This window comes from Crocodylus porosus, unplaced genomic scaffold, assembly GCF_001723895.1.
Source record: "Crocodylus porosus isolate Cpor-Errol unplaced genomic scaffold, CroPor_comp1, whole genome shotgun sequence".
NCBI classification, from domain to species: Eukaryota; Metazoa; Chordata; order Crocodylia; family Crocodylidae; genus Crocodylus; species Crocodylus porosus.
The window spans coordinates 55,963,827-55,983,311 of record NW_017728943.1 but is presented as its reverse complement, the minus strand read 5'-3'; the positions used below and the strand labels follow the sequence as shown (position 1 = coordinate 55,983,311).

At 42.0% G+C, this 19,485-nt stretch overlaps 1 protein-coding gene across 3 annotated transcripts in view; it reads right to left on the bottom strand.

Moving 5' to 3' along the window:
- Positions 1-3,203: 3,203 nt before the first annotated feature.
- Positions 3,204-19,485, bottom strand: part of THADA (THADA, armadillo repeat containing) — a 291,659-nt gene continuing 275,377 nt past the window's right edge. For 2 of the 3 annotated variants that reach the window (XM_019549394.1, XM_019549396.1), the window contains exons 38-39: positions 5,531-5,697; positions 3,204-4,226 (exon numbers count right to left, since the gene is read on the bottom strand). In XM_019549394.1, the coding sequence (XP_019404939.1) occupies positions 3,882-4,226; positions 5,531-5,697 (512 nt within the window). In that variant the 3' untranslated portion in view covers positions 3,204-3,881. The remainder of the gene's footprint in view (positions 4,227-5,530; positions 5,698-19,485) is intronic. The other variant, XM_019549397.1, reaches the window with a different exon arrangement.

Below are 19,485 nucleotides of genomic sequence, written 5' to 3'. Positions count from 1 at the left end.
TCGCCGCCTCCCATTGGACCGCCGCCAGCTCGGGGGCTTCCGCCGGGGAGCGCCGTCGGGCCGAGGCAAGTATGCAACCAGGGTCTAACGTGCAGGACTGTGCGCGCGCGCGACGTGCCGCGTGTGTGCTGTGCACTACCGTCTGTGCGCGCGCGCGGGTGTAACTTGCAGCACACAGTGTCATGTGCAGCATTGGGTGCGTGGTTGAGCGCCGCGGGGGAATGGGCTGTGGCTGCGCCGGGATGGGGAAACCCCGGGCGGCTGCAGCAGCAGCTGCAGCGGGCAGGGGAGGGCTTGGAGCCCGCCTGATTGCCCCCTCGGCGTTGCCCGCGCCCGGCCCGGGAAGCCCCGCCAGGGTCCCCTGCCATCGCACGGGCGGAGCGGCCACGTGCTGCGCCTCGCCACACTGTCACTGGTCCGCGCGGCCTCTTCCGCCACGTCACTGCCCCGAAACAACGCCGGGCCGCGGGGCTGACCGCGTCCGCTCGGCCCCCCGCACACCCATGCTCGCGCTTGCCCGCGCACTGCCTGGGTCGCGGCGCCTTCGCAGGCACCTACGGTCTTGTGATCGGCTTGGCAGCGCCCCTGCCTTGTCCTTTGACACGCACAGCCCCGCCTGGGCGCTGGCGGCCGCACCGGCGATACCCCCACCGCCCCCCACGCTCGGGGAGGGACACTCCTCAGCCCGTCCAGGGCGGGGAGCTGCGCCCGGCCCTCGGCTGGCGGGAGGCCCCGGGGCCCACGTCAGCAGCCGCCCTGGCAGGCTCGGCGCCGCCCCGCTGCAGGCCGGGGAGCGGGAAAGCAGCGGCTGCGGCTCCTCCTCCCCGCCTCCGCGCCAAGGGCAGGGCCAGGGCAGCGCTTCGCCGGGCCCCTCGGCTTGGGGCTGCTGCCCCGGAGAGCCGAGAGCCTGGTGCGGTCACAGCGCCTCAGCTGGGAGCGAACCGCCAGCGTGATTAACCTCGCCCATGCCCACTCACAGCCTGGCTTCCACCGCTGCTTTGCTCCGCAAGCAGGCAGGCTTCGTGCCCCCCCCCCCCCAATTCAAAAAGCGAAACCTCCTTTTAAGATCGTAAAACACCGCCCGGGCTGCAGAGCCTTCCCCCTGGTTCCCAGTCTATGGAAAGGGCGAAGATATTCGGGGCAGGAGGGAGGTGCGAGCAGCCTCGGAGCAACCACCAGGCTGCTGAAGCCAGGCAGAGGACACGTATTACAGATAGATAAGCTGCTGCCTGCAACACCAGGGCTGTTTAAGGTTTAAAGGTTTTGGGTTGAGTAGTTATACAGTAACTGCAGGCACCGGCAGCTTGCTTTGAACTGTGCACAAGGGGATATGAAGTTATTTGCTCTCTCTAATCTTGTGGGATACTGCAGCATTTATACTCAGGCTCTGTGAGAAACCATGAGAGAGACTGAGTTTCCAAGTTATTTCGTAGGCAATGCCCATAAACCTTCACAATTTAGTTTTGAGATAAAAGTTGGGAGGGACCTGTTGAGCCCTTGCATGCCAGGGTGTCAATACTGAACCTGTTCCTTTTTCCTGAACTGAGTAAAACCACTTGCTTGGGGGTGACTTTCAAGTTAGTCATACTCATTTTTACACCAGTCACACAACTAAGGCCCAGACACATTTTACATACATTTTGAACTCAAGGGGATGTGTTCCCAACATTTCATTACGCAGTGACAAAAATCAGTAGCTATCTGAGATGTCTGAGAAGGTGGAAAGGTGTGGTAATGTGACAGCAGCTAGCTTTACAGTTCTTGAATGCTTGAAATACTTTGAAACAGCTTTGAAAGAAAAAGGTGTTATTTTCCCAAAGAACAAAAAGAAATCTTTTCATGAATCCTAATGATTTTTATAACTATTTGAATCCTGATTTGTTTTTTAACAAATAGAGTAAAATTATTATTTGTGAATTATTTTTTCACAGACCCAGTTCTTTGTGCCATTGAAAAAGCATGTCCTTTTACTACTGAGGATTACTTGCATGAGTGAGACATGTTGAATCATGAAACCACAATGAAGAAAACATTTCTGATAAAAGCCTGCAAAATAGAACATAATATTCTACTTTGAAAGCTCCATTTTCGGCTTAAAATATATGTAATAGAAAGCATTTATATTAAACTATTCTTTTTCATATTTAGCTCATAAATAAAAGCATGTTTAATTGTGACTTAATCTAATACCGCAGCTCAGTTTAGCAACTTGTTTTACAGCAGATAAAAATCAAAGTGTAATTTTGATTCTTATTTAAAATGAAAAATTAATAAGGATGCAGCTAACACAAGCTAGAGCAATTTATCTTACACTAATTGAATTGGGCCTTAGGCTTACATGAAGATTAAGCTATGCATTAAAGAGAAAAGTAAGTGAAACGGCACACTTGCCTAGTGTAATGATAGAAAGCTGTGTTATAGTGCCACCTACTGGGTTGAGACCAGCATTACTTTTTCCTTTCTGAAAATCTTGTGGTTCATTCACTGATTTCTAATATATGATAAGTGATTGTTTTTCAGTTAGATTTACAAATAGCATGCATTAATACATTGGCAGGATGAAAGTGCAAACAGTCATTATCTGAGATAAACCCGCATCTCTTGCTCCAATACTTAGAGTAACAGATTAGTAACAGAGTGTTGAAAAAGGCATCATCTCTGAACCAGGAGTTCTAGCGTTTTGCATTTCTTTTCGTCTCAGACCAACATGGCTACCAAATATATCCCTCAATTAATTTACGCTTTTGCTTTGGCAATAGGATGCCATGACCTGGTAATACGTAAAGTTATAACCTTGCTTAAAGGATGCATTGCATCTTTTCACTTGCATGTTTATTTTAATACGCTGTTATCGATATACAATAGCAAGGGAAGACAAATCCATCAAATACAAATTGAAATGTGTTTATTTCTAAAAATGAAATTGTTCAGAAAATAAAAGAGGTTATCAGAGACAGCACATTTTTTTTACAGAGGTTGGCAAGAAGTGTCCAAAGGTCAATAATAATGTCACCATAACATTACACGCTGCACATCATCAAAAGATTGCTATCAGATTTACCCTAGTTTGCATGGGCCTGTCATCCCTATTTTTCCTGAGTACTGCCTCATTTTGTAACACTACTTGTGGAGTGGGCTACAGAGTGAGTGAGTACACATGACATCCTCAGGTGCTAGATGATATGAACTCATTTCAAATACTATGCTCTTCATTCTGGAAAGTTCCTCAGTCACCCATGACAGCATATTACAGGAACAGTCAGGCACTTAAATGTCTAAATGATGCCCTTTTTTGCCACAAAACAAGAAAACACTTAAGAGGAACACAATCTGGTACTGTGGCTGCCTCTGGTTAAAATTGGAATAAAGATAAAAATCCTGATTAAAAGCTTGTGTGGACAAACAAAAGCAGCCAGTATTTTTTTCTTAAGGAAACCTTTTTCAAAAATGAAAAAAGATTAGGTTAATTTTTGAACACGCTAAGCTATGCTACATGTTGACAAGGAAAAAACAAAGTCAAGTATAGAGAAGGAATAGATTGTGGGACAAAATACAGCAGATCTGCAGGTGGCCTGCACCTGGTTGAATGGAAAATATTAAGTGTAGCTGCTCTGCTTCCTACAGTAGCTCCAATAAACCATGCTGTTCTGAATTAAATTAATAAATGCATTTAAATAAAATGTTCTCCCACAGCAAACTTGACAAAGATTCAATGGACTCAAATTAAAAATGTGTTTTAGCACGTACTATTAAAAAGTTCCTCACAAGATTTATTACCGTCATAAAACAAATGTACCCCCTCCTCCCCAACCTTGAAAGAATTCTTTGTTTACAAAGTAGTAAAAATTGTGCAAACAGCACTGGGATAAATTGCCGTTAATTCATTTTTCTTGGTCATTATCTTTGTTGCAAGCAACACTGTCGAGTTGAAGCAAGTTTAATATCTTAAAGGAGACGGATAGTCTTTCCTTCTGAATGGTTAATCTCGTGAATTCCACTGTTTTGGAAAACTCTGGAGTTGGAGGCAACTCTTTAAGAAGCCGAGTAACAAGTCGGTCTTGTTCTGATGCTAGTCTTGCCAGTCGCTGGAGTTCTCCTTGATCTGGTGAATTGACATGAGTCTCTGATATGAGCAATAAGAGATGTTTGCTGAGTTGTCTGACGCTAGTCAGCTTCTCCGCCCAAAAATTCACTTCTCCTTTATCGAACAGGTAGTCGTCTTCTACCTTAATCAAAAAGAAAATCAATGATTGAAACATGTAACAAGAAGTAACTTATCTTACCTGAAGTAACAGTAAATAAGGGAAAAATAATGCGGGTATAAACAGTTTCCTAGGATGCCAGTGATGTTCTATCTTCAAAATCACACCCTTTTGGTGCAACTATTCGAAACAGTAGAAGTGAGAAGCAGTCATTAACATTAAATGTGCTTTTTTTCCCTCCCACTGTGAAACTATCCTACATTACACAGGAGGTGTGAACAAATGTTCGTTTCTAGTGGTAGAAAATTTCCACTGCTGGAAGTTATTCTGGGAGAGGGCACGCTATAGCTCGGGGTCTCCAACCTTTTTCAGCAGGATATCACTTCTGAAATTTAAAGCAAGCCAAAACCTACTCCCTAGATGTTCAGTCTCCTGGAAGAAACTTGAACAGTGATTCTCCCAGCAAAGACTGAGCATCTGTTAAGATCGCATATTCTGGAGCTTTTGAAGCAGATTAAATATAACAGAGAAAAAATTGTTTCAGTTAATGAAATGGTAATAGAACATAGGTAAAATACATACCTAAACTGCAAGCTTAAGTTTCATAGCATATTTTAAGGGTCATTTTATCATATCAGTTGTCAGCCAATATTTCAGAATTGAAGCTGCTGCTGCTGCCGCCCCTTCTATTTTACTACATCATATTTCATTGGTGTTTGCTGGCCTCATATTAACACACAATGTTATACAGTATTGACGTTCTGCAGGCCCATTCCCTTTTCACGCAAATAGTTCTAGTGAAATCAATGGCTTATGTGAGCCATTTTGTTCCTTCATTTGTACAGAGTGAGAATAAGTTTGCTGTGCTGGTCCCTCAGACTATGTACCACCACGTGTTTAACCATCACACTTGAAAGCTCAGCTGAAACTATGAAGCCAGCTGACAGCAGCAGGAGCACTGCGCTTGATCTCCAGAAGTATTGAGGCCCTTTACAACAATCTGAGGAGTAGGTAATCAAGCCCTATATCTTTGAAATGTTGGGTGTCAACTGATACATTAAAATCATCCCTGAATGTTGGTGCTGACATCAGTGAGACTACTTATGTAAGAGGACTGCAGCTTCACACCCAATTTACTTTCCTAAAGAGACTGCGAATGTTTAAAAGAAAATGCGAGTACTTTATTTAAAAATGTAAATCTCTCTGATTCTTGAAGTAATGATCACACAGAAGTGACTTCATCAGATTAGAAAACTAACTTTATTTCCCCTCTTGTACAACAGACATAAAAGAATTTCTGCTCCAAAAAAACTAGTTGTAAGAATTACCAGTGTTGCAGCCTCCAAATTTTTGTTTAGGTCATCCTCTCCTAATAGCCACTCCAGTAAGACTGGTACGCCAGCCCTGGTTTCATTCCACAGCTGAAGCAGCTCACAGATTATTCCAAATGCTAAATCCAAGGCCATTGATGCATTTACTACATAAAACAGGGAATCTATAGACAGGAAATAGCAAGATTAAATTGAAAGCAAACATTTTCACATGAAAATAGCAGGTAAGTTCACTGGCACGTGCATACAGAGGTTGAATTTAGAAAAACTTAGAATACTTGATCACAGTCAGCATGTTTTAGAAACACATGGAGAAATAAAATGGAAGTGGGCTCCCAACCATCAAGTTCAGTTCCTTTTGTTCACAGCCAATCATTTATCCCGGATCCTAAAGATCATCCACACCAATCCCTTTCACATATTATAGCCACAAAACACCTCATGAAAACAACATTCCACTGCAGAGAAAAGACTAAGTTAATATAGGCTAAATTTTGGAAGAGGACCATGCCCCAAGCCATGGTGCAGGGGTAGGCAATGCCTGGGATGGGTGCCAGAGTGTGGCACAGAAAGGCATTTTGCTTGGCACGCACACCTTGGAGTGGACGGCAGGGAAGGGGCCAGGTCTGCATTGCCACAGCAGGGATCAGGCCCCTTGTGGTTCCCCAGCCATCCGCCCCCGACACATCAACATCTTAAAAGTCGAGGTTGCAGGTACTTTTGGCACTCTGCCCACAAACAATGTGACCCCTGCCATAGAGGAAGGCAACTGCCCTTCCTATTCCTCCCACTCCCTATTTCCCCAAGTCCTTATTAATCTCTCCAGGGAGAAAAATTCATTCTTGCCCTCAAGTCTGGTGACTGCTATGACCTGAACAGAGAAGCAAGACCTTCTAGCCAGGTACCTGAATGTCTGCATACATGGAGAGATTTTAAAATGCTAAGAGCATTAGCGCGCACAACCAAAATTCCCATCTCTACCAGTGGCCAATGTCTAATGTCTTGGAGAAGACAAAAAAATCACCTCCAAAATAGAACCCAATCAAGTATTCGTAAAAGAAAATAACTCCTTCCTGACCTCAGGAGTCAACAAGCAGGAGCCCTAAAGGAGTGGTTAGAAATTTTCCAGAAGACACAGGTCAGAACAGCCCAGCTCTGGTCTTACACTAGCTGGGTGGCTTTGATAGCAGTTCAGTAACTATGGCTGCTTCTCCCAGTCCTTGCCCTGGCTCTTTGACAGCATAGGCTCAGTTTCCAGCTGGTGCAGGGCTCCACTGGGGCTGGTGAGCTGCAAACTGTGTCACAGCTGGTGGGGGGGGGGCAGGGAAAAGTAACTGGCGCAGGCACAGCTGAAAGCTGCACAGCCCTGATGGCTCCTCACTGCCTGGCTCCAACACAGCAGATCCCCATTCCCGCTTCTGGGCTGCAGCGGACACAGCTTCCAGCTCGTGGGGAGGTCCCTTGGAGCTGGGCAGCTTTCAGTAGTGCCTGCACTGCAGCTGGGGGGTGGGGAGGGAGGGTAGCAGGCAGTAGTGGAGAGAAGCAGCAGGAGTGTGGATGCAGGTGGCAGCTCCTCAGCTTTGGTGCAGCTCCCCAAAAGCTGGAAGCTGAGCCTGCACACCACCAGGGAGCACAGAAGGGGCTCTCCAGCTCCATGGGCCAGATTCAGTGGCTCTGTGTGCTGGATTTGGCCAGCAGCCTGTATGGTGCCAATCAATCTCTGCCTTAAAGCGTAGCATTACCAGACACATCTCACAGGGAGAAAGAATTACATTTCATTCTGAGCCTTTGTTGGGAAGGGCAGCATCTAAATCAAAATAAGTAACCTAGAGATGACGAATTCATGGATCACAGGCGTTAATTACTTATCTAAGCACACCCTTCGCTTATCATATTATCTTATCCTTAAACTCTCAGCAATTCATTTTGCCCCCCACCGCTTTGCTTCAGGGCAATAGAGATTCCAGAACTTCTAATGATCTTTTAATTTCCAGTCTCAGTTTATTTATGGCCAGAGTGTTGCAAACTGGTGCTACTATTGTTCTTTAACTTAAATAGCTCTTCTTGCTCCTTGGTATTAATCTTGCATTTATAAAAAGTAATCACATCTCCTCTCCACCTTTGTTTTGTTAAACAACCCAAATTCTTTAATTTCAACTCATAAGAGTTCATTCCAGTGTACTAGCCCTTCTTTGTACTTGTTCCAATTTATCCACACTTATACATACCTAGCCCAAAAAGTGAAATGGAGTCTTTTAAACTACATTAAAATAATCAGGGACATAGAAGCCTGAGGGAAAAAACTGGACTATGATGCTGAACAGGCGAGACCAAGGCACTGATTGGGCAAACAGGAGGAGTTTGGGCTGGAGACACAGAGGAAAGGGTAGTAATATAGGAAGGAAATTAGGAGAAAAGAGTAGCCCTTTTTTTCCCCTATCAAACAGGTTACAGGAAGGTAAATGAGAACCCCTCTGAACAGGAAGGAGAAAGGGGTCAGCATGTCATGTATCCATGTGTATGTTCAAATGGGTGAATTTTTTATTAGAAATAATCACACCAGTACTTACAAAGAGTTTGATGTTGGTTGATTCTTCTGAGTGTGATAATGTTCAATTGTTTAGGGATGGCAAGGCATCACAAGTGGATTTCTGCCTTTTGTTCCTTCATTTGTACAAGAACACTTGGCAGGATCAGTGATACTGGAGAGTAGGAAAGAACTGGGGACTGGACTTAATGGCCCAGGGGGCCCTTTTAGTTCCATGTTCCAATGCAACAGATACATTTTGTGGTTCTTTATACACTTGACTTGCTGAGGTTAACCATGTCTTTTGAGACTTATTACATGTCCAACTGCATAAATTCAGTCTATCAAATCTTTCCTCATTAACCCAAGACAGTGTATAGTCTGCTCACTATACTATTTAACTAATCTCTAATATTAAATATTAATATTACTTAATACAGAATATTAATGTATTACTTTTGTTTTTCCCGTTGCTCATCTATATCATTTCACATATTAAAATCAAAGCTGACTATAGAAGCTTAACTATGATACCAAGGAAATTAGGTCTCAAAAATCTGGAGCAAGGACAACCTAAAATAATGGGATCTTCCTGATTAAGGGTGCTGTTACAGGTTACCTTTAAACCATTCTACATCAGGGGAGTGTTAGACTGTCATAAAGTTAGAATTGTTTCAGAGGAGTCACAGGTTTAAGTTTTAATGCCATTGCAGACCTGCACAACTCTGACTTCCCATGAGAGGGCCCGGAGAGCAGGGGTGTAGGTAGAAGTGAGGACTCCATCCTTCCGGTGGGGTGGGAAAGGAGGAAGTAGGGTGGCACGTAGCTCAGAGGTGGAGAATCTACCATCAGGTCTGGGGCTTCCCTCATTCTGCAGCCAGCAGGATCCAGCCACAGTCATGAGTAGGAGGGGGGAAAATTCTTGAAAAAAAACTGTTTGAAGTGAACCAGTAGAAGTAAAGAAAAATAAGGAGTGAATAAAAGAATAATAAAAAGGACCCAAATCTTGCATGTGTTTTACTGAATTGGGATTAGTTTTTGGAAGGGGGGTGGAGGGGAGTTGGGTTAGCACTCATACCAGGTCAGAACTAAGACCCAGCAGGCTTGCTATATACATGCTACCCTGGGACAGAGCTGAGACCCACCTGGTGGTTTCCATTCTCAGGCTAATTCTCTTCATGGAGGTAGGTAGTAGGATTGCTGTTGTTGTTTGCATGGGGATGCTACAGTAAGCAACAAACAGGTGAGTTGCACCTAAGTGCTCAGAGTGGACAGGATATGCTGGGTTGCAACTCCTGAGGGAGGGAGTGTTGGCTTGGCACGAGCAGCACCCTTTGGGCAGTGGAGCACAGGAGGGTTGCCAGTTCACAGACAAAGGAGTGGGAAGTCTAGGGAATGGTGCATCCTGGGATGCTGGAGGAATGAAAATAGTGTGTTTTGTCTCCCTGAAGCTGACTAACAATACCCTGGAAAGAACTGGATAAAATGGATCAAAGAAAACCCTTACTTGAACTGGCGTAACTTTAAAACATTTAGAGGATACTTAGCATGGATGAACACCTTTAATGAGTGAATGCTCCCATTTTAAGTGCCTTTATGATGGTTTAAAGGTAGCTTGTAATACCATCCTAAGATTCCTAGGTAATACAAATGTCAATAATAATAATAAACATTACATGGAGTTGATCCATGATTTAATATTTGTAAAACATTCTGAAGATAGAAAGTGATATCTAAGCGTTAAATATTCTTTTACTGTTCTTAAATTTCTATTCCCTTAAAAAGGCAATAAAATAGATTTTATAAGCATATATAATGAGAAAGATTACATTTTCCTCTGCATGTATCTATATATAAAACACATACATACAGAGGTTTTTACTGAAGTACTGAATGGTTAATGGAAGCTACTTCACGTACAATGGTTCATCTACAGACAAACATCACTGATTATTAGTATTAGTCTTACACTGTATATTACTTGACGTGCTTATAACACAGAAAAACATTTAAGTAGAGGTCTAATACAGATGAGTCAATGTTCCAGTGTTATGAGCTCCTCAAACTGTAAATAACAATATTGTTTTTAACTAGTTATCTGTATCATTTGAATTACTTTATACTTCTAGAAGTCATTCAGCAGATTAGTATTAATGAATAAAGCAGCAGAAATTGAATCCAAAGATTCAGTATGCAAGGAGCTACTAATGAACATGACAAAAAATATAAGTGCTCCATTAAGGGCAGGATATATAGGCTCATTCACAGTAGCAATGTTGAAATGATCGCTTGTCAGTTATCAAAGTTCTAGGACATATACACTTTATGACAGGTAAAAATGTCAGTCATGAGTAAGATAAGTAGTTAAATAAAAGTCATTGTAGTGACTGAACTACAGTCACAAACTAGTAGCTATTTGTTTCTTGCTAGCACTTTGAACTAGTAGTCCCTTAAACAAATAGTTGCAAGAAAAAGCATAAGGATTAATACCCCCCTCCCCTGCCCCAAAATTACAAAAAAGAAAATAAAAATCTGGTACTGGACGCTTTTCCGTTTTCAGGAAATAGATGTTCATAAAGTGTTTTGAATCTTCTTTATAAATCCAAGCCTGGAAGAACTAGACCTCCCACATACATACTCATATACCACAAGACCTTTGATCATGCCAGATGTAAACATTCTCTTGGTAGCCTGTCTTCAAAATATACAACTCTTAACCTTTTTATTATATAATGAATTGAAAGAAAATTGAAAGAAAAGACTAAGAGTATACTGGAATGGAATATAAGTACTAAAAATGAAAAAAAGACAAGCAAAATAAAAAGTGGGACACAGATCATGAGAAAAAGAGATTACAAAATAAGCTTCCATATCTAGGGACCTACCTAAATCACAGCAAGATGAAGGGATTTTCGCAAGCCGCTCACAGGGCGCAGAGCCGATTTTGCCGTCTTTCCGCGGCTGACTGGCTGAGGGTCCCGGGGGCCCAGCCCCTCAACACTTATTGGCCAAAAGACCAATTACTCATTTTCAGACTGCAATATTACTGCAGCATTGCATCTGGCTTCTTAAAAATGGTGCCAAAACCCTTCTTGTATGTGCATGTGCATTACAAAACATGAAAAGTCTTTAAATTAAAAAAATTCCATTGAGAATTGCATGTGGTTGTACAGGCAAGGAGATAAGGCTGCCCTTCTTGTGCTTTTTCTTGTAATTTTTAGTTCAAGGCACAGAAGGTTCTCAGCCTTTGAAATGGCTTTAATAAGAAGACACTTATCTTGGTGTAGGGCAGCTCCTGGTGATACCTTAATGAGCCTCTATTAACGCCCCTTGTCTACTCAGAGTCTCCCCCTTTTGTGTTCTCACCTGCCACACCTTTACATAATAAATCAATGGGGTGGCTGTCCTAAAGGTGAAGATAGCCTTGTCTAGTCCATGGCTTCCCTGGCATTATCCCACTTTTACTCTAGCTTCACCCTCTAGCTTGGAGCCCACTGCCCAGGACTCCAAGCTTCTGGCTCAGCTTTGGTTTCATCCTTGTGACTATGGGTCCTAGGCCCTGTAAGACCCTTACACAGGCTTTTGGACCATGGGTCCTGCTTTCATGTACTCTAAGCCTGGCCCTCATGGGCTCCATACTTATACCCAGTCTCTATTTTCTGTCCTCTTAACATAGCCCTAGTTTGGCCTCTAGGCTCTCCCCTATTGAGCTCTGCTCACTGTAGCTTCTATGACCAAACTACCTCTCTTCTCTGGTCTGAGGTTTGGGCTTATAAAGTGTTTTCTGGGTCACCTGACCTTCCATTTCTGCACCTGAGCCATCAGGCATTGCCTGCACCTTGGCTCCATGGCCATCTTATCTCAAGTTTCTCTGCCTGTTAGTTTGGCTCCAGCAACACAAAGAAAGTGTAAGTAGAAAAGGAAAACAACAAAAGGAAAGGAACGAGCTAAGAGAAGGCCACCCCAAGACCCTTTCCGTCTTCTAGTAATGGGGTAGAGGCCCCATTATACTTGGTCAAGACTGACATTGTTGCATGTCGTCTTATATATGTGATAAAAGTTTCCAGCTGCACGAATACACCCTGAAAACCTAAGAGCAGAAGATTTGCCAGCATTTTCAGGTAAAGTACAGCCAGAGAAACATCAAATATGTACACTGGCAAAATATGAAAAGAAAAATGCCCGTATTACACAAAACAGCAGAGCGGGAAAACCAAGAAATGTCCTTAGACCTTATCTACTTGCCAGAGTCACTACTTGTGGACATATCAAAGATTACAAAATACTCCAGATGGCTGGCACAAAATTGTTTGAAAACATAATATTTGTTCTCTGTAATTTCAAATTCATTTATAAATTAGGAATTTCCATTTTTTAAAATGTCCGTGTATGTAAAAACTAATTTATTAGCAGACTTTATATAGCTTTTCTTAACAAGACAATTAGATCATTTCCATTCTCCAGAGAAATTCCTTTCCCCAAATTAGATACAACTAATTCATCTGGTTTCTATTTCATTGCCTAAATCTATATCTGATAGCTGTACTTTTTCAAGATAACATTTGAAAGTAGCTATTCCCTGACATCATACAAAAATGTCAAAACACAACAGTATCACAAAACAGTATGTTTGAAACTTATTGGAGGTATTTGTGTGTGTGCATGTATGTATATTGAAAAGTAAAGTAAAGTATGTTGTATGTATATACAAATTTTACTAGCCTTGATTTACAAAAAAACAGTTGTCCTACCCCAATTATGTTTTGGTTTTAACGGTTTTACATTTTACCAATATTAAAAGAAGTTTAACTCAGTCTGTCTGTCTGTCACTCTGACTGTCCATCCATCCCTCCTTAAGGCATATGTTTAAGCAAAATATATGGAGAATCTCATGGAAATTACATTTTTGCCTCTGAAAACTTACAATATTTATCATCATCTTATTACTATCAGTATTCCAATTTTTATAAAAGTAACCATCTTAAGTTTATAACAGTACAAAAATATGGTTTAATAAGGTCTGCTAATTGATGTTGGTAAAATGAAAATGGAGATAAACACAGCTTAAAAGACAAACAGGATTAAATTAAATATATCTCTAAGACATTTCTTATTGTACTGTTTCATTTAAAGCTATTCATTTTTACTTCATGCCACTGGGTTTATTTAGTTCTACAAGTGAGAAACACTTCTTGCTAAGGACAAATTGAATTGCAGCTGGAATTTTAGACTTGAATAAAAAGTACAGTTCTGAGTCCTATGATGTCATTTAAAAGAATTATTATTATGGCTGTCAAATACAGGCCAGCAACAAATACAGTTTACTAATTCCTACCTTAACACTGGTTTGTAACACTAGTGACTAGATCTTACTTCACAGCTCTATTTCCATTTGTGCAATTCAAGTGGAGAGAAGTTGCCATACTTCCCCAGTGAGGAGTCCTCAACAGATCATCATTTTGCATTACCACCATGATATCACTTTCTGCATCACTCAGCACAGGGGTTGTTTTACATAAGGGATGGGATTGTTACAGTGACAGCTAGAACACTCTGCTCTGAATATCTCTGGGTGGATGGTCTCCTGGGTTAATTAATGACAGTCAAAAATCCCTAGGCTGAATTGATTCAATCTTTGCAGGTTAGTCTAAATTGTGTAGACTGAACCAATAAGCAAGTGAGGCCAGAAGCTGGGGGGTGTTAGAGCAAGCCTCCCTGCTTGGCTAGAGCAGACAGCTTGGGCTGAGGCTAGCCCGTCCATCCTGCGATGGCAGGTGTGCAAGGCAGTGCAAACATCCTGGGATGCCGGGGGACTATGAGTTAACTTGAATCTGGAGAGCATCTGGGACAGAAGTTCAATAAACTGATTTAAACTAAATCAGCCGAGTCTGATTCTACATCCATCCAGGTTTATTTTAAACCGAATTTGGCCATTTTGAAAGCAGTTTATGCGCTCTGGACTTCTGTTGTGTTACAGATTTGAACTGGTTTCCCATCACTTGTACCAATTTCATGTGCAACTTCTGTCCCTAGCTTTGGGGAACAATGCTAGCCATCAGATAGTGCTTTACTGACAGAGGTTTTCTGGTGCATTAGACTGAAAAGGGCTCTTCGCATGTACACTGTTCATATCCACATGGCTTACTGCACCTGTCCATATACTTAACCAGAAACAAATTACACTAGTAAAAGGGTAAGTTTGTTGAGGTAACTGTACAAGGGGCTTTTGCTAGCACAGCTCCATCAGTCACAGAACTCCTTTCAGACCCCTGATTGACACACTATGCTGAAAAACATGTGTAGAGTAGATAAATCTAGTTAGTTAGTGACACCAGAGCTGATTTAGAAGCAGTGTGAGGATTGGGATATCAAATCAGTTCCCCTTCTGGTCTCTTATTAGCTATGATTTGGAAAATGAGGAACAGATGACGATCAAGAACAGAGGAAGAGAGGTCTATTTCTTGTGTATCACCTGCAAACAATATGATAAACTAGTAATGCGTAGTTTGAGAATATTTACAGTACAAGTGTTATTTTTTATTTAAAAGAATATAAAAAAAGATGTTTACCAAAATATATATTATACACATTGATTATATTGCCTTTTTCACTCTTATACATTGCTTCACTTCATGAACTGCAATTGATTTGATGCAGGGATTTGTCTTCCTGTATGCAGAGTCCTTTGACTCTGGTGGACTCTGTGGATTGTACTACAATGCAAATGATGTTTAAACTTATTTGGAGGCCACCATCCTGTAAATCAGTAGCCTTCAACTGGGGCTCTGTGAGACCTTTCCAGGGATGTCACGACATGGGTGCCACCGCAGCCAAGCTGAAATACCTTATGTGCCTCCCATGGAGGCAGACTGGGAAGTAGCTGCAGCCAGACTCCGCACTCTTGCCACAATCTTTCCTGGTCCACCCTCACACACCTCCCCTGGAAAGAGAGGCATGCAGGGCAGGTGAGACTGTCTCACACCTTCTGTTTCCAGGAGAAGCATGCAGGGTTGGACTGGCAGGGGCTGTGGCAAAAGCATGCCAGCCATAGCCAAGCGCACTGCCTAGACAGGAGTGCAAACCAATTTCAAAGCCAAATCAAGGCTTTTGTAGCCCTGAACTTAGTGCCAGCTGTGAAAGGGTTAATGCAGGACAGAGTGAGTGAGGTAGGTGCCCGAGGTCATGCTGCTGCATGTAAAACTCAGCCCAGCCCCTTCAATCCCCATTCGCCTAGACTCAGCACAACCCCCTTCCTACTCCTTGACCTATTTTCTCTTCCCAACCCAGAAACACAGAAACAACTGTCTAATGTCTCTGGGATGCTGGGTTACTCCTATGTTTGGCATTAGGGTCTGGCATGCTTCCTTGAAAGTGGTATGAACACCACCAATAGTTTTTAGTTTTTCCCTCCTTCTATTATATCTGTATCTGTGACAACAAATGGACATAGGATTAAGTCCTAAAAACATTGTATTCTGATAAAATGTTTGCTACATAAGGCAGTATTTCTCAAGTGTGGTGCCATGACATTAAGAAAAGTTATAGAGGAGTAGTCCCTTGAGCCTGAAAAGGCTGAGAACCACTGCTGCATGCACTTAAGGATGCGCTTGATTTTATGCACCGGTGAATAATTCCTTTGCTCTCAGTGGGTTTACGTATACTGCGAGCAAAGTTAATCATTTGTAAAAGTCTTCCTATGGGGGAACAGGGCTGTCGAGGCTGCAGTCATACTTAGAAATATGAAACCTACCAGAAGAATCAGGATTTAATTGCAATGAATTGTATATTTTATTTTCAAATTACTTTTATCCTAAACACACAGACGTGAAATTCCTTAGGGTTACATGAGCACTGACCCTTGCACGCGTGAGATTAAACAGGTATCAATGGAACTGCCATGCAGAGTAAAATAGTAGATTCTGATACAGGGATCCAAACCTAAGTAGATTTCATCTTTCCTTTCATTTATAACTTTTAATCCCACAGAAAACATCATTTGTTTGTAAAACTGTAATTATGTTTGTCTAAGCACATTTTCTCATGCTATTAATGGGCAAAATGAACTTATTCACACTTGTCTGAAATAAATTTTTGGTCCAATCTGTAATTAGTAATAACTGAGATTACAATGCCAAAAACAGATTAGAAAGAAAAACATTTTGTTGGTTCCCTGACTTTATCTGTTCACTTGACTCATTTGACATCTCTTACTGGATAATCAGTTTCACTGCTCATCTATATAATTAATTATTCTCTATGGGTATAGAGAATAACAACAGAGAACAGGGAAGTAGTTTAAAAGGTTAAAAAAAACAACTCAACTGCAAAACCACAAAAGCTGCAATGGGATGTGGGGACAGGAACATTACCTGAAAGCCATCTTTAACTCTTCTGGGTTTTTTTTTAATTGATGCCATGTCAAGTTAAAGCAGTCCCTTTATTTTTAACTCTAAGAAAAACGGGCCATAAAGGAAATTAAGGCCATAAAGTAACCACAGCCTCTACTTTATATTATAAAGGTAAATGCAATAAACTATAGTTTTTAGACAAGGTGATTTTATTTCTCATTAATTGTAGATTTATTCTTGTTATAGATCTGCAAATAATAGTGAGCAATTATTGAAAGCGCTGTGCAAAATCAACTAGGCTTTTAACAGTCTAATCTTTCTGGATAGATCAATACAGGGGGGTATACAAGAATACACAAAAGATATCAGGTCAGTTTCCCAGCACAGAGAGAGGATACTTCAACCTCATTATATTCAAATTGCCTGACCATACATATGAATAAGCTAATAGCATCAGATGAGGTTATTAGTCTAATCACCACCCCCAGAAAAGACCTGATTATATGCTACTGACTCAGGGAAAAATCCTTTTGGCCTCTGTGAAGAAAACCAAATCCAGCAGTGTCTTTTAGAGGAGTTCACCTCTAAAGCAGTACATTTGTTCTCAAAACCCACTACTTCCTGCTTTCTAACTTCTCTAAGAGTTTGCAAAAGAGTAATATTTATTTATAGCAGAATAGCACTATACACCATCTAAACACACTGAGAAGGTTCCTGCCCTAAGAACTGTTCAGTCTGCATAGACAGGAAAGATGAAAGAAAAGGTTGCAGCATCTACTGGGTATGTCCTGGTCTATTTAGCTCAGAAGATAACAAAAAAAACCTGATAAGGCAGATCCTCACAAGTAGGTAAAAGTATAGATTCTCACTTACCTCAGCTCAGCAAATGCAAATGTTGAAATGAGCAAAAATTAAAACAAAATGAAAGGAATGAGAGAAAAAATAAAACGTAGGGATAGTACTGGAAGGATGGTGCCTTCCGGGGTAACAAGGAACAGTGGTCACTAATTGACAGAGAGCAGATTTAGGCTTGATATCAGGAAAAACTTCTTTACAGTAAGGGTGGCCAAAATGTGGAATGGGCTCCCAAGGGAGGTGGTGCTCTTCCCTGCCTTGGGGGTCTTTAAAAGGAGGCTGGATAGGCATCTGGCTGGGGTCATCTGACCCCAGTACTCTTTCCTGCCTAGGCAGGGGATCAGACTCAATGATCTGTTGAGGTCCCTTCCGACCCTAGCATCTATGAATCTATGATGAAATATTTTTAGTAAAATAAGTATTAAAGACAGCTAAGATCTTGCTACTGACTATATGCCTGTAATCAGGACACCTTATGGGGAACAGGCCACAGCAGTTATGAAAAAAGGAAAGAAAAACTGAAAAGCTGCTCAATGGAATTTTTTTTTAAAATTTGGACTCTAAACATTCTTTAGTTCAGTAAATTCAATTTACGTTTACAGTAATTACAATTTACAGTAAATTCAATTCCACTTGGAGATATGGACCACTCTGTTTGGAGAGGGAAACATCTCAGAATTTTAGAGCTTGAAGCAACCATATGTTGTCATTGTCTGAGGCATCTATATGTGTTTTAACATTTTAATTTTTAAAGTGATAGCTAGTTATTACAAAAAGGATCCTAAATTCTTGTTGGCAAGTCTCATTATTGCCAAAATGAAGTCCCAAGTATCTGTCATTATCCTGCCTCAGCATAAAGGAAAATAATACCCCTACCTTCAGTATCCCTATCATCAATATTTTCTATTATTTAACGACTTTCAAAACTGAAACACCTGCTTAGCATTAAAATATACTTGGTGCAAGGGAGAAGCAGAGGAAGGAAGAAATTGCTCTTCCATACACCCACTGCTACCCCTTCTTTCCACTAGTGGCCACCATCCTCCTTTTGTTTCCTTCAGTTACTCTTTTGGATTTCTCAGGCACCCATTGCTGCCCTCCTTTTACTCATCCTCTCCATCAGAGAGCCAGCTTTAAGTCCTACAGAATTAGATGTTCCGGTTAAGAAGAGGAACATTTAGACTGGAAAAACCAAACCCAGGAAAGTCTTCCTGTCTATGAGACAGTGGTGATGGGTGCAGTTTGTGATAGTTGAGGGAGCACCGTTTGCAGCACTAAGGCTAAGTATTTTGCCAGTGCTCTGTATTCGCACTGACACTGTAATTGCAGAGCTGTCCATATAAACAGTGGTTAGATTTGCTTGAAGCAAGACTGATCTAAACTAGAGATGCCACTGCTGGTGACCATCAGGCGTATTTTTGAATGTGGATGAAAAGTATGTTAAAGTGTGCTGCAGGGGCTATGCAAAATTGCCCTAGAGAAGACAAGACCCTTTAAGAGATTCAGGGGAAGGGAGGGAATGGGACATGATAGGGAGTGGAAGCCCTCACATTTGAATAATATTTAGAACAAGGAAACCGCAGGAATTCAATGCAAGGGGCTGCACATAAATTAAAATATTAGTGTAATTGGGTGACTGTATTTATTGCTGCTTTAACAAAAATAAAACTTTTAGAGTAGGATGCTGGCTCTCCTTAGTTGCCTACTACTAGAATAAAACATCACCAGCTTTCTGAAAGATGCCTATGTCCTGTCTTTACTCAAACTGAAGATTTTATTTCCACCCACCCCATTCAACCCATAGTTGTGGATTCAAATATCGTTCTGGGGTAGGCAGCTGTTGAGGCTTTGGAGCCAGAGCTCAAACTGTCACTGCTACCTGCCCCGGGCCAGGATAGTTCATGTGATGGGGGAAGAGCAGGGTAGTCTATGTAGTGGTGGCAGAGGGAGAACAGTGGAGGGCAGCATGGGAGCACAGTGGAGACCATGCCATGAAGAGCCTGGGGAGAGTGCAGAGGAGACTATGCAGTGGCTGGGGAACTGCTGTGGCTCTGGCCCTGACATAGGCTTGAGCTGCAGCTGCTGCTAGCATCTGGCCAGGCCAGGGCCAGAGCTACCATGTGCTCTGTGCCCCTGGCTAGACCTAGAGCCAGAGCTGCCTGTTGCATGGGGTAAGTTTTGGCTGGGGGGAAACGGGGGGCAGGAGGGGGACAGGTACTGGG